This window comes from Nicrophorus vespilloides, unplaced genomic scaffold (genome assembly GCF_001412225.1).
Source record: "Nicrophorus vespilloides isolate i.1.1-1 unplaced genomic scaffold, Nicve_v1.0, whole genome shotgun sequence".
NCBI classification, from domain to species: domain Eukaryota; kingdom Metazoa; phylum Arthropoda; class Insecta; order Coleoptera; family Silphidae; genus Nicrophorus; species Nicrophorus vespilloides.
This window is the reverse complement of record NW_017098093.1, coordinates 180294-191056: the sequence shown is the minus strand read 5'-3', so window position 1 is coordinate 191056 and position 10763 is coordinate 180294. Positions and strand designations below refer to the sequence as shown.

Sequence of the window (10763 nt, the reverse complement as noted above, 5' to 3'; positions counted from 1 at the left end):
TACCTATAATAATATAAAGTAACTATTTATTTAATCCTCATCGACTACGACTTCAGTTCCTTTTATTGCAGCACTCTCTTCGTCTCTGAAAATTTCATCAAATTGGGCTTGAATACTTTCGTCCTTCATTTCTACTACACTTCTTTTCACAGAGTCATTCTCATTATAATTGGAATTTTCACAAGATCTCTCTAGATTTCCGTATAATCTAGCGATTAGTTCTTCTCTAGTTTTAGCATTCCTGATTTGTGATTGCCTTTCAAACAATGTCGGCTGTCTGTTAACTCTGCCCTGCATTTTTTGCATCTTGTATTTATGCTCTTCATTACGCAATTTATCTTCTTCCTTGCGTAATTGCAGTCGCATCTGCAGATCTTCTTCGTGGTTATAAGCTAACGTTTGCCAGACGGGTCTCCTACGGAGGACCTTTTCGCGCCACCTTACCTCTTCTTTGATCTTCACCTCTTCCAGCCGTCGAGCAATATCATCTTCCATTCTTTTCCTTACATAAGAGTATTGATATATGATATATATTAAAGAAATAAATTACTTACCTAGCTGTTTGCATTCTTAAAACTGCAGCCAAATTAGAGCGATTTGTAGAATCTAATACGGATCTGCAAATACTAGGTGATTTTCTACAACTTTTTCGGGCCTGCAATAAATTAAGTGTTCTAAATGCATAAGTAATGTTTAACTTTGCGGTATTAGTTACCTTCTTCTTGCATTGTCTGGGACTAGGTGTCCTTAGAACAAAATCAAGTTCTAATTCTGCCAGTTCCTTATCAAAATTGGTGTTTGTCCCATTGGATTCATTCAAATACAAATCGCGAAAGGATCTAGGACAAATTTGATATTTGGGTTTAGTTTTCTCGCGTTTGGCCATGGCCGGTGGAAGTGATGAAGCTTTAAGCATCTCCTCTGCTCGAATTTTCTTCTGCAATGATCTAAAATAAAATATGATATTATATTATTTTCTTAACAACTTCTATAATTTACAACCTGTAGAATTCGTCTTCGTGCATCTTCTGGTAAACGTAATTACTGAAAAGATTTCTCGGCACGGGTTTAGCCGAAAATTGCTTAACTTTTGGACATGTTTCCTGAGAGAAAATACTCGGAGATGATTTCGATAGACGTTTAGTAATTGTTAGGATTTCCTCTTCTCGACGCGTGAACGAGAAAGGACGCATTTGAGCTCTCAGTTGGTCTTTGCTACGTTTTTTCACTGTTTCACTTCTGAAAATAATAATTACATTAATTTTATTAAATTAGATAATATCGTGTATACGTTTTATGTTAGACAAGCATACCTTTGTTCCTGCTCACTCTTTATTTTGTCGAACAGCGGAATTTGCGATTTGATTGGCACAGGGTGTGCTCTGAACATTTCGAATTTTTCTGTTTCCGGTTTCTTGTTTTTGGTAAGTATTTCGTCAACGATTCTATTCTCTTCATCTCTGTTAAAATAATAACATTCATCAGACGTTTTTTTTGTATACATCTGCTTTATAAAAAGTAAATGTATACATTGAAATTTGTTTATTATAAGTTGTAGAATCGGTTATAAAGAATTACCTAATTGTCATTTGGAAAGGTTTGGGTATTGTGATTCCGCAATCTTTCCAAGCTACCTTTCTAGGACTGTTTGGGACACTTTTGATGTCTGCTGATTCGCATCTGGGTTTGAAGCGGATTTCTGTAGGTGGTGTTTCGATGCGAACCGATCTACGTGAAGGCGACTTGGATTCCCATTCTTCCTCAGCGGTGGATTTCCGCTCTGTATCCGGTGTTCTGCCTGTCGATAGCGTTTTGTAGTCATCAATCCAAGCGGTTTGGTGGTTCTCGATCTTATCCTGATAGACTAGATAATCGTTGTAAGTGCGTTGTTTCTGTCTCAAGTTTTCCAACCTCTTGTAAAACTCTTTGTTTGATAAATGATTAACCTCGTTATACTCTGGTATACTGTCGTAGAAATCTATGAGTGATTTGTGGTGATCCGCGGATCCGGTGGAGGATGTTGGACTGATGCTCAGTTTTCGCGCTTCGTTTTCCAATTGGTTTATGAGTTTCTGATCGCAGACCGGAAATGGCGTTTTATTTACAGGATTTCGCGGCACCCGCAAGCAGGAATTATTGAAGACAGCATTTCCGTGCTCCGACATTGCATCGGTTCAGTATTTCTTAGTCACCAAGGAAACGCAAATTAAAAACAATCAATACAGAGAGAAAACTTTATTCGGTGTTCTGCTTTATCCAATTCAAATAGTGGTCGACGCGCGTGTACACGGTTGGCAACTCTGCATTTCCGCAAACCATTGCGGATGCGAATGATATTATGCCTATTTGGTGATGCTTAAGGGATTTTTGGGTGTTTGTAACTATGAAAAGGGGACCTCCGCTGTCGCCCTTGCACGCATCTTCGCCCTTCCTTCCGTTTGCGCAAATCTGCGCGTCGTCTATTGGAAGTACTTCCGGTGGAACGGACATATTGCATCTAGAAGTTTTCCAAACTTTCACCGTTGCATACATTAGCGCATCGGATCCTGAAACTCTATCTGAAATAAATGAAATTTCATTATTAAATATACCATATCAGACAATTTACATTGTATATTACTAAAATTAACTACGTTTTCGGTTGTTCGTCTAAATAAGATTACAATTTCTTTTTGTTATTATAAATTTTAAGTTGTAAATAAAGAATCTAATATAAATGTATACAGAGTGCTAACACACCTGAGTTTATTTTACCCCAACCACTGACCGTCAATTTCTTATCGTAAAACATATCTGGCGTCAATTCTATGTCGAATGGTAAGCAAATTGGTTGAATAAATTCTGAAAATAGTGATTGAAATTAAGACCCAAATTAAATGAATACCGAAATCCCAATGTTACCTGTAAATGAGATAGAGTTTTGTAACTTCAATAGAGCAATATCATTTTTCAGGCTGACTGCAGAGAAGTCCTTGTGTGGGATAATCTTTGATATTACTACATCTCTGTAAGGGTCACTGCAGAAGATTTTCTTGGTAAAATTTTCGCAATCCTTGTCCGTGGCCAAATTAAATTCACCCAATCTTACCAAAGACCTACAAGAAAAATGATCAATCTCGCCATATTCTCCTTTGAAAGTAATTTGTAACTTCGCACAATTTAAGACCTTGCAAATTTAAACAGTGCGCGGCGGTGAGTACATAATTTCTGGATATTAAAGATCCGCCACACAGAAACTGTGTGACATTTATTCCGTTTGCTGTAAAAAGGGAAATTGATTATTTAATGTCGAGTTGAAAATTCAATTTGCTGACTTTCGTATCCTAGTAGCGACATCCATGGGAATTGACCAATGCGTGCTAATTTTCCACCTGTGATTCTATCATCGCTGTCGACGAGTCCGCAATCTACAGGAAATTCCGATATCCTTGAAATTATCCTAGTCGTTTTCTCTTCAGGGCAACAAACATATCCTTCCTTGCAAGGGTACAGTACATCCATTTGGACCTTGCACTTCGACAAAGGGACACATTTCAAATCTTTGCCGCAAGCCTCTACACCTAATACAAATAATGTTGTGAATTGCTCCTTAATTTTTATTTGAGATGAAATGAAATGCGATATTTACCTGAAGTCACGACCGTGTTCAAAATCAGCAAGGTTATAACGAACATATCGAGTTAAATGAGAAATTCCTGTTAGCTCTTCATGTCTGGAAACTAGTTTTTAGAGTCGCGCGCATCGACGACTTCGTAACTTTGACACTTGTACTTCGTAAATACCAATAATTACATACTCATTTCGCACGGAAGAAGTCCGATAGAAACGAATCTGGTTCTTGGGAAAATCAAGGTCATCGAACGCTTTGTGCAAGCACGAAAGTTTTGCATACAATAAAATCTAACACTTGCTTTTTGTTGACTATATTTTTATCTTTAATTACATTAATTATTATAAAATCTATATTGAAGCGTAAATGTAAAATGACGGACAAATCTAATGAATCTATCTATGATGTGAAGCTCTATTGCACTGATTCATTACAAAAAAATCCAATATCGACACAAACGATAGAAAATTCGCTTAATAAAATTGTTCAATAGTTCGCATGCAGAACATCAAAGCGCTCGCAGCTTCTATAATTCAATTGTTTTATCGATTTTCATGAAGTAATTCCTATTTAAATTTTAAAAGGTACCACGCGCACAAAGATATATGCTAAGCAAATATTAAATTGCCGTTTTATTTCGAACAGTTCAAATCCAAATATCGATTTTGTGGAAACATCAACATTGTAATAGATGAAACAACGTGACTTGTTAATATTTTAATGATATAAGGATTAATTGTTGTCTTATAACCAAAGTAATAACTTTTTAATTTTATTATGTGAGTATTATAAATACGATACATAAATATCACGCCCAATACGCTGCAATTATTACAGTGTGTTGGTTTAGGTAGATATGATATTTCGTTTAAGTTGATAACTGTGTGGGAACAGCTACAAATGTCCGGATTGTATTTTAATATACTTATAAAATATTATATTTTTTTATTGTATTTATAATAATTAGAATAGTATTAAATTTAAGGTAGTACGTTTTCTGGTTCAATTAAAATATTTATAAACTTTACTAAATGAATGAATTGTTCTTAATGCAATAAATGAAAATAAATTTAATAGACAAAAAATCTTTGTTTGTTAACCCGAATGTGAATTTAAAATTCAATAGTAGATTTGTAGTAGTTAATAAATATTGTTATTATAATGTATTTTATCAGAGTTAATAAATTAGTAAAGAATATGTTTATAATTATTTTTTCTTATGATTTAAGAAATATAAAATATGTGAATTATTTTCTGATATATAAAATTTATAACTGATCATTAATTCTAAACAGAAACGATGTATTTTGGTGATATAAATATTAAAATAGCGAGACATGTGTGTGATCGAAGTGCCTCTCGAATTATGTACTTACCTTGAGTCTACGTACATAATTTGGACGTTCGTGTGAAACATCAGAGCGGTTTACCTATCAATCATATCGTGTATAAATTGTCAACATTTCGTGGTGCATATAAGCAAAGCGGAAAAGCGATTGAAAGAAGACCATGTATGCGATGCTATTCGTCATCTTTGCTGGTTATTGCCAGGGAATCGTACACGTGCACCCCAATACTAACTGCCTGAAGGAAAAAAGTGGCTTATACAAAATCCACATTGCGTATTTTTCCGAGAGTAAAAACGTGAAGATTCTGCTGCTGCAAGATAACTCCAAGGAGGATAAATATTTTCTTGATGAATATTTATGGTACTTCAATTCACGGTACAGCTGACACAAAGCGATTAACATTAAAATATATAGCTTATTCGGAAGACGGAGACGGAATGCAATAGGTGAATAGGTTAAGTCACTCGTTATTACGAAGGAAACTAGGTTTTGTTTTGCAGATGGATCAAAGGGACCCATGCGGACCGAGTCCGGAGATCCGGAGCAAGGCTATATAATCATAGTGAGGAATGAGATTGTACTGAAACAATATTTAAAACGGAATTTTTCTTTTGTTTTTCCGAAAACTAGAGCCAGTTATTTGTTCGTATTCAGCGAGAAGAATTTAAACGGTTCGCTGGATCGGTATGATGGGATTATATCGTTGTTATGGAATGAATACGAGATACTCAATGTGTTGGTTGTTGCGCCATGCTCTTCCAATTTTGATCGCGTTTTTCTCTATAAGCCCTTCGATTACAACGAACGAAATCAAACTTGGGGCTTGGTTCATTCATATTTAATGTATGATTTAGTGGATAATCCTCGAGTCCTTATTAATACTATGAATAATTTGAATGGATATCCAATTGCTGTAAGCACGTTCACAAGAATTCCGACGAATATGCCTTATGCGACCGCTAATAATGGTTACGATTGTTCTTATGGGAATTTAATCTTCGGTGGATTGGACGGATGCGTTATGAAGTACATGTCTAAAATTTTGAATTTTGAATTGAACATTGTCGAACCTTTAGACAAGGAAAAGTTTGGATACAAAGCTCCTAATGGTACGTTCTTGGGGAGTTTGGGGGACATCGTGTATCGAAGGGCCCAAATAACTGGGAACAGCCGATTCTTGGAGGTTTTCGATAGGGAACAATACGAATACACGTTGCCCATAAAAAATGATCAGATATGTTTTGTGGTGCCGAAGGCCGATCGAATTCCGCCGTACGCATCACTATTTAATTGTTTCTCTTCGGATACTTGGACTGCCCTTCTGATAGTGATGTGCTCTATGTGTGTGCTGTATTATTTTAGCGCACAAATTAGTTTTCATCTACTGCTAAGGACGAAAATGTGTCCTTTTAAAGACACAATTAATATAATAGGCCTATTCCTTAATGTCCCCATGCATAAATTACCTCAGATCCATCACGAGCGGATGATCGTAATCTCCTGTTTGATGTTCAATATAATTATTTTGGGGACATTCCAGGGATCATTATTTACGTCGTTTAGCAGTATCCTCTATTACCCAGACATCAACACGTTGGAAGATCTATCGCACTCCAATTTATTTATTGCCACCAGTTTGGATCCGTTTAACGGGGATGAGTCTCAAGTTATAAAAAAGATATACAGTAAGCATATTGATTTGTTTGAGAGGGCATTGACTAGAGCTGCACTGAAACGGGACGTCGCCGCTATGGAACGCAAAGAAGATGCTAATTTCTTTATTCAGACAGAGTACATCAGCAGTGACGGTGTACCATTACTGCACGTTGTTGCTGAATGCCCGACCTCAAACTTTTTGGCTTACATCGTTCCGAAACATTCGCCCTTCTTGCCGCGCTTCAACGTCTTGCTGAGAAGGTTTCTTGAGTCAGGCCTCATTGAAAAATGGTACTATGATACGGTGGAAGCCACAATACTGTCCAACAAATACGCTAAGAATCAAACCTCCAACAGTCAAGAACCGTTGGAGCTACAAGATTTACAATCCGCGTTTTATTTTTTATTCGTGGGAGCCGCATTGGCTACCATTGCATTTGTGATTGAAATCACATGCAAACTTTTCAAATAAATATAATCCTAAATTAAATTATTATTATGCTTTATCTGCACTATACGAAATGTTACACAACAATGTACAATTCCATCAACTAACATAAAAATATATTATACACAAAGAAGTATATATGAGTTTATCATATATTAGACCACGTAAACAAAATATAATTATTCAATAATTTGATTTTATCCCATTAATTTATTTATACTATTTGTAATTATTATTGTAAGATATCTAATCGTACCAGAAGAGAAATAGATGTGGAATTGGGATCCATGTTACTTTACGTTTTATGCTTAATCTTGATTAATTGTTATGTAAGATCTTGAATCTTCAAATTATTATGTATTACTAAAACTGAAGATGGTATAGCTGTTGTTTAAATATAGAAATTTCGAAAAGTCTCTGTGATTTGACTATTGCGTGCACATTTTAATTCTCAGTAAGAACTGGATCTAAATGTTTAAAAGTGTTTTGCCGGTTTATGGTATTTCTTTCAATAAATTTTGCTTTTTTATTAAGTAAAAGTATATATGTTTATTATTTTTTGTTAATGTATTAAATTTTTCTTAAAACTTACTTGTAAACATACCGGTAATGTAAAAGCAATTTTAATGCCCTACCTGTCTTCATTGGTGCAATCGTTCAAATTCAATTAAACCAAAACGTGGTTGTATTGCCAAATAAATCGGTTTGTTTTTTTCTACAAATTCTCTCAGGTATGTTTCTTTATATAGTATCACGAATCATAATAGTAGGAATTATAATTACTGGATGAATTTTAATTGTTTTAGAATCTATAAATTGATTTTGTGTGGTGGGCTGTAAATAACTTGTATTTTGGAGGTTTAAAGTGATGCATAAAAACGGGTGCCTTGTTACAGATTTCTTTAAACTATGGCTATGGCTATGTCGAGTGAAAAACAACTTCGATCTTCTTTCAAGTCTTCTGTGGGCATTAGAGTGGTTCGAGGTCCGGACTGGAAGTGGGGTATGCAAGGTAATTTTTTATGTTTTGAAATTTTAAGTAATTGTTGTACATTGCGTAGTCATTTTCAGATGGAGGCGAAGGAAATATTGGGACTGTAGTGGAAATATGTAAATTTCCGAAACGAACCGTGTTGGTAAAATGGGATTTGATGGGCTGCTCAAATTATAAAATTGGGTTTGAGAAACAATATGATTTAAGGATTTTTGATAATTCGCAGATGGGCATTTTACACTCAGTGGCTTGCAATGAATGTAAAATCAAGCAAATCACTGGGTAACGATATAGTTGTAATGTTTGTGTGTTATATAATCTGTGTAAGAAATGTTACCATAGTGGTAAACATAATTTGTCGCACGAGTTTACCTTGTTCAGTACAACAATGTCTTCGGGGTAAGTTACGAATTTTAATGATGTAAAATGTTTACAAATTCTTTAAATTTCTTAGAAATTCTTTACCCAAACGGGAAGACGAGAATCAAGATTTCCAGAAATCTAGAATAAATTATTATGTCACGCATCTACCTGTGCTCGGAAAACTGGAAAATGAAATAGTTGTGATGGAACCGACCAGCGATACAATCTTGAACCAACTCATCCAGGAAGTGGATAGCTGGCAAAATCGGACCAAGATCCCATCTGAAACTCCTGTTTGTCTATTGTGTGACAAAACGTCTGAACATAATGTTACGTTTATACCATGCAATCATAAGTTGGCCTGTACGAACTGCAGCATCTATGTAAAAAAGTGCTACAGTTGTCACGTTTCCGTAGAAAAACGTGTGGCTCCAGATGGCACGGATTTACCAATTGTATGCAAATACAAAGATAGACTAGATGCAATTAGATCACAACTGTTGAGGATTGAAGAGAATTTTGCGTGTGGCATTTGTATGGAAAACATTATTGACATTGCTTTTGAGTGCGGTCACAGGGCTTGCTCGAGGTGCATAGAAAATCTTAGAGGAAAATGTCATATGTGCAGACAACCTATTTCTATGACTATTGAAATTTGAAAACTGTTTTTTATAATATTTCCTTATTTAATTATGTAACGTCCAATTACTTTTATTTTCTTTACTTATACATGACACAAGATTATACAAGTAGCAGTAGTTTTACAACGCATTTAATAACAAAAACGCAATAACATTGATAAATTTAATTAAAATATCTGCATAAGATCTTGTATATGAATCAATTAATTTATTAAATTGTTAATCAATATATATGAAAATATTTTTTTATTATATTTATTACAATTGAATCTAAATTATTATATTTGTATTGTCTTTATATTGAAAAATAATCCGTTAAATTTATTTACATTATTTTCATTTATCAAAAATATTTATGATAAAAACTCGATATAAATGATATAAAACAATTTTTATTTGTTTGTTAATTTGTTTATTTCACTTTAATATTTAATTACTTGCATGTAAAACAAATAAATAAATATTAATAGTCATTAAAACATACACAAAAATAAATACATTTTTTAATAACTCTGTGCATTATGTAGTTTTTTTTTTAACTATTATTTAAATTGAAAGTAAAAAGAATAATATTCTCAAATTTCGCTTCTTGAAGGGCCACATTAAGGATGTCGTGGACCAAAGATAGATGTGTCGTGTCCTAGGGATGAAATTCTGGACACAGTGGAATATTGTCTGGTGTTGTCCTTGTGCAGTCTCAGTTGTAGAAATTAAATAATTCAATTGGTTTTACATAACTTTATTCGTTATTTGGATTTCTGCTGAGACTATGCTCGTCTTAGGTTTTTATGAGACTTTGCTCATCATATTAAGGTTTTTCTGAAATTGTGCTTGTCCTCAAAGATTCTGCTGAGACTAATTCTAGATACTAATTCTACTTACAAAGTTAAGTATTAATACGGGATGGGAGTTGTGATTGGAAGTAAGGTCAGAGGATTAAGCGTTTGCACGGGATTGGGCCTTGGTGGATTATTATAAGACCGGGACAAAATCCTATGCATTTGTTTATATGAAATAGATGATCGATTACTATTGTACGGGTAATGATCATTATGTGTTTATAATAAGGACTTGAATTCGGAGTAAAGGTATAGGAGTATTGATAGAAATGTTTACGCTTGGTCCCCTTTGTTTATATTAAAGTGTATCGAACTGGGATCACGGTAGAGATTCCCTTATGCTGATGAGTATGTTTATATAATAATGCGACTAAGAGACGCCGTGGATGTCTCTAGTTCGTTAATACACTATATCAATAATAACAATTATAATAATAATAAGGGTTGGACACAACAGATGGACATCATCAACTGATACTGATCGATCTTGAAAACGTACTGCATATAACCAAAGTTTACATGTGATGCTTCATTATGATGTAGATCAGGTAGATTGCATTAACGGGTATTTTAAAAATATAGGTTATTTTAGAATAATTTTACAACGTTAACTTCATATCTCATTGTTATGTTTTATTGACAATCAAAGAAACTATTTCATTTCTGCGAAACATAAAATATTACGTTAATAAGTTTTTAAAAGTAAACATTTACGATTATGAAGAAATTGAACAAATTTATAGAAAATAAGAATTATTACATTTTTACAACAATTATTAATAATTAATAATAATAAACGTAATTTATTGTACACATACATAGAAGAGGCTAGTTTACGTAAATAAAATAAAAAATATTTATGG

At 33.9% G+C, this 10763-nt stretch overlaps 4 protein-coding genes across 5 annotated transcripts; 2 read left to right on the top strand and 2 right to left on the bottom strand.

The window, feature by feature from the left end:
• Positions 1 to 30: 30 nt before the first annotated feature.
• Positions 31 to 2165, bottom strand: LOC108561658 (protein FAM161A). The gene is made up of 5 exons (XM_017919692.1): positions 1579 to 2165; positions 1003 to 1239; positions 716 to 947; positions 555 to 655; positions 31 to 502 (listed from the first exon to the last, which is right to left on the bottom strand). Exons 1-5 carry the CDS (start codon positions 2163 to 2165, stop codon positions 31 to 33), a joined length of 1629 nt encoding a protein of 542 aa, XP_017775181.1.
• A 70-nt stretch (positions 2166 to 2235) lies between these two features.
• On the bottom strand, positions 2236 to 3720 carry LOC108561657 (serine protease easter-like). Its single transcript, XM_017919691.1, has 6 exons — positions 3629 to 3720; positions 3315 to 3560; positions 3157 to 3259; positions 2902 to 3095; positions 2740 to 2841; positions 2236 to 2558 (listed from the first exon to the last, which is right to left on the bottom strand). Exons 1-6 carry the CDS (start codon positions 3672 to 3674, stop codon positions 2236 to 2238), a joined length of 1014 nt encoding a protein of 337 aa, XP_017775180.1. The 5' UTR covers positions 3675 to 3720.
• Positions 3721 to 5800: 2080 nt separating this feature from the next.
• On the top strand, positions 5801 to 7087 carry LOC108561656. The gene has a single exon (XM_017919690.1). The coding sequence runs from the start codon at positions 5801 to 5803 to the stop codon at positions 7085 to 7087; it is 1287 nt and encodes a 428-aa protein (XP_017775179.1).
• Positions 7088 to 7671: 584 nt separating this feature from the next.
• On the top strand, positions 7672 to 9282 carry LOC108561670 (E3 ubiquitin-protein ligase MIB2-like). Of its 2 annotated transcripts, none has more exons than XM_017919712.1 (4): positions 7672 to 7794; positions 7960 to 8066; positions 8125 to 8456; positions 8512 to 9282. In XM_017919712.1, exons 3-4 carry the CDS (start codon positions 8446 to 8448, stop codon positions 9077 to 9079), a joined length of 579 nt encoding a protein of 192 aa, XP_017775201.1. In that variant the 5' UTR covers positions 7672 to 7794; positions 7960 to 8066; positions 8125 to 8445; the 3' UTR covers positions 9080 to 9282. The 2 variants fall into 2 exon arrangements, with proteins under 2 accessions (XP_017775201.1, XP_017775200.1); XM_017919711.1 differs by having other exon boundaries at positions 7960 to 8075; positions 8135 to 8456.
• The last annotated feature ends 1481 nt before the right edge of the window (positions 9283 to 10763 follow it).

Coding starts and splice junctions, on each gene's coding strand:
- LOC108561658 (XM_017919692.1), bottom strand. CDS start 2,165: ATGTCGGAGCACGGAAATGCTGTCTTCAATAATTCCTGCTTGCGGGTG. Junction 1,240..1,578: donor CCTTTCCAAATGACAATTAG/GTAATTCTTTAT, acceptor TATTATTTTCAG/AAGTGAAACAGTGAAAAAAC. Junction 948..1,002: donor CACGAAGACGAATTCTACAG/GTTGTAAATTAT, acceptor ATTTTATTTTAG/ATCATTGCAGAAGAAAATTC.
- LOC108561657 (XM_017919691.1), bottom strand. CDS start 3,674: ATGTTCGTTATAACCTTGCTGATTTTGAACACGGTCGTGACTTCAG. Junction 2,842..2,901: donor AAACTCTATCTCATTTACAG/GTAACATTGGGA, acceptor CACTATTTTCAG/AATTTATTCAACCAATTTGC. Junction 2,559..2,739: donor TTGGGGTAAAATAAACTCAG/GTGTGTTAGCAC, acceptor CATTTATTTCAG/ATAGAGTTTCAGGATCCGAT.
- LOC108561656 (XM_017919690.1), top strand. CDS start 5,801: ATGTATGATTTAGTGGATAATCCTCGAGTCCTTATTAATACTATGAAT.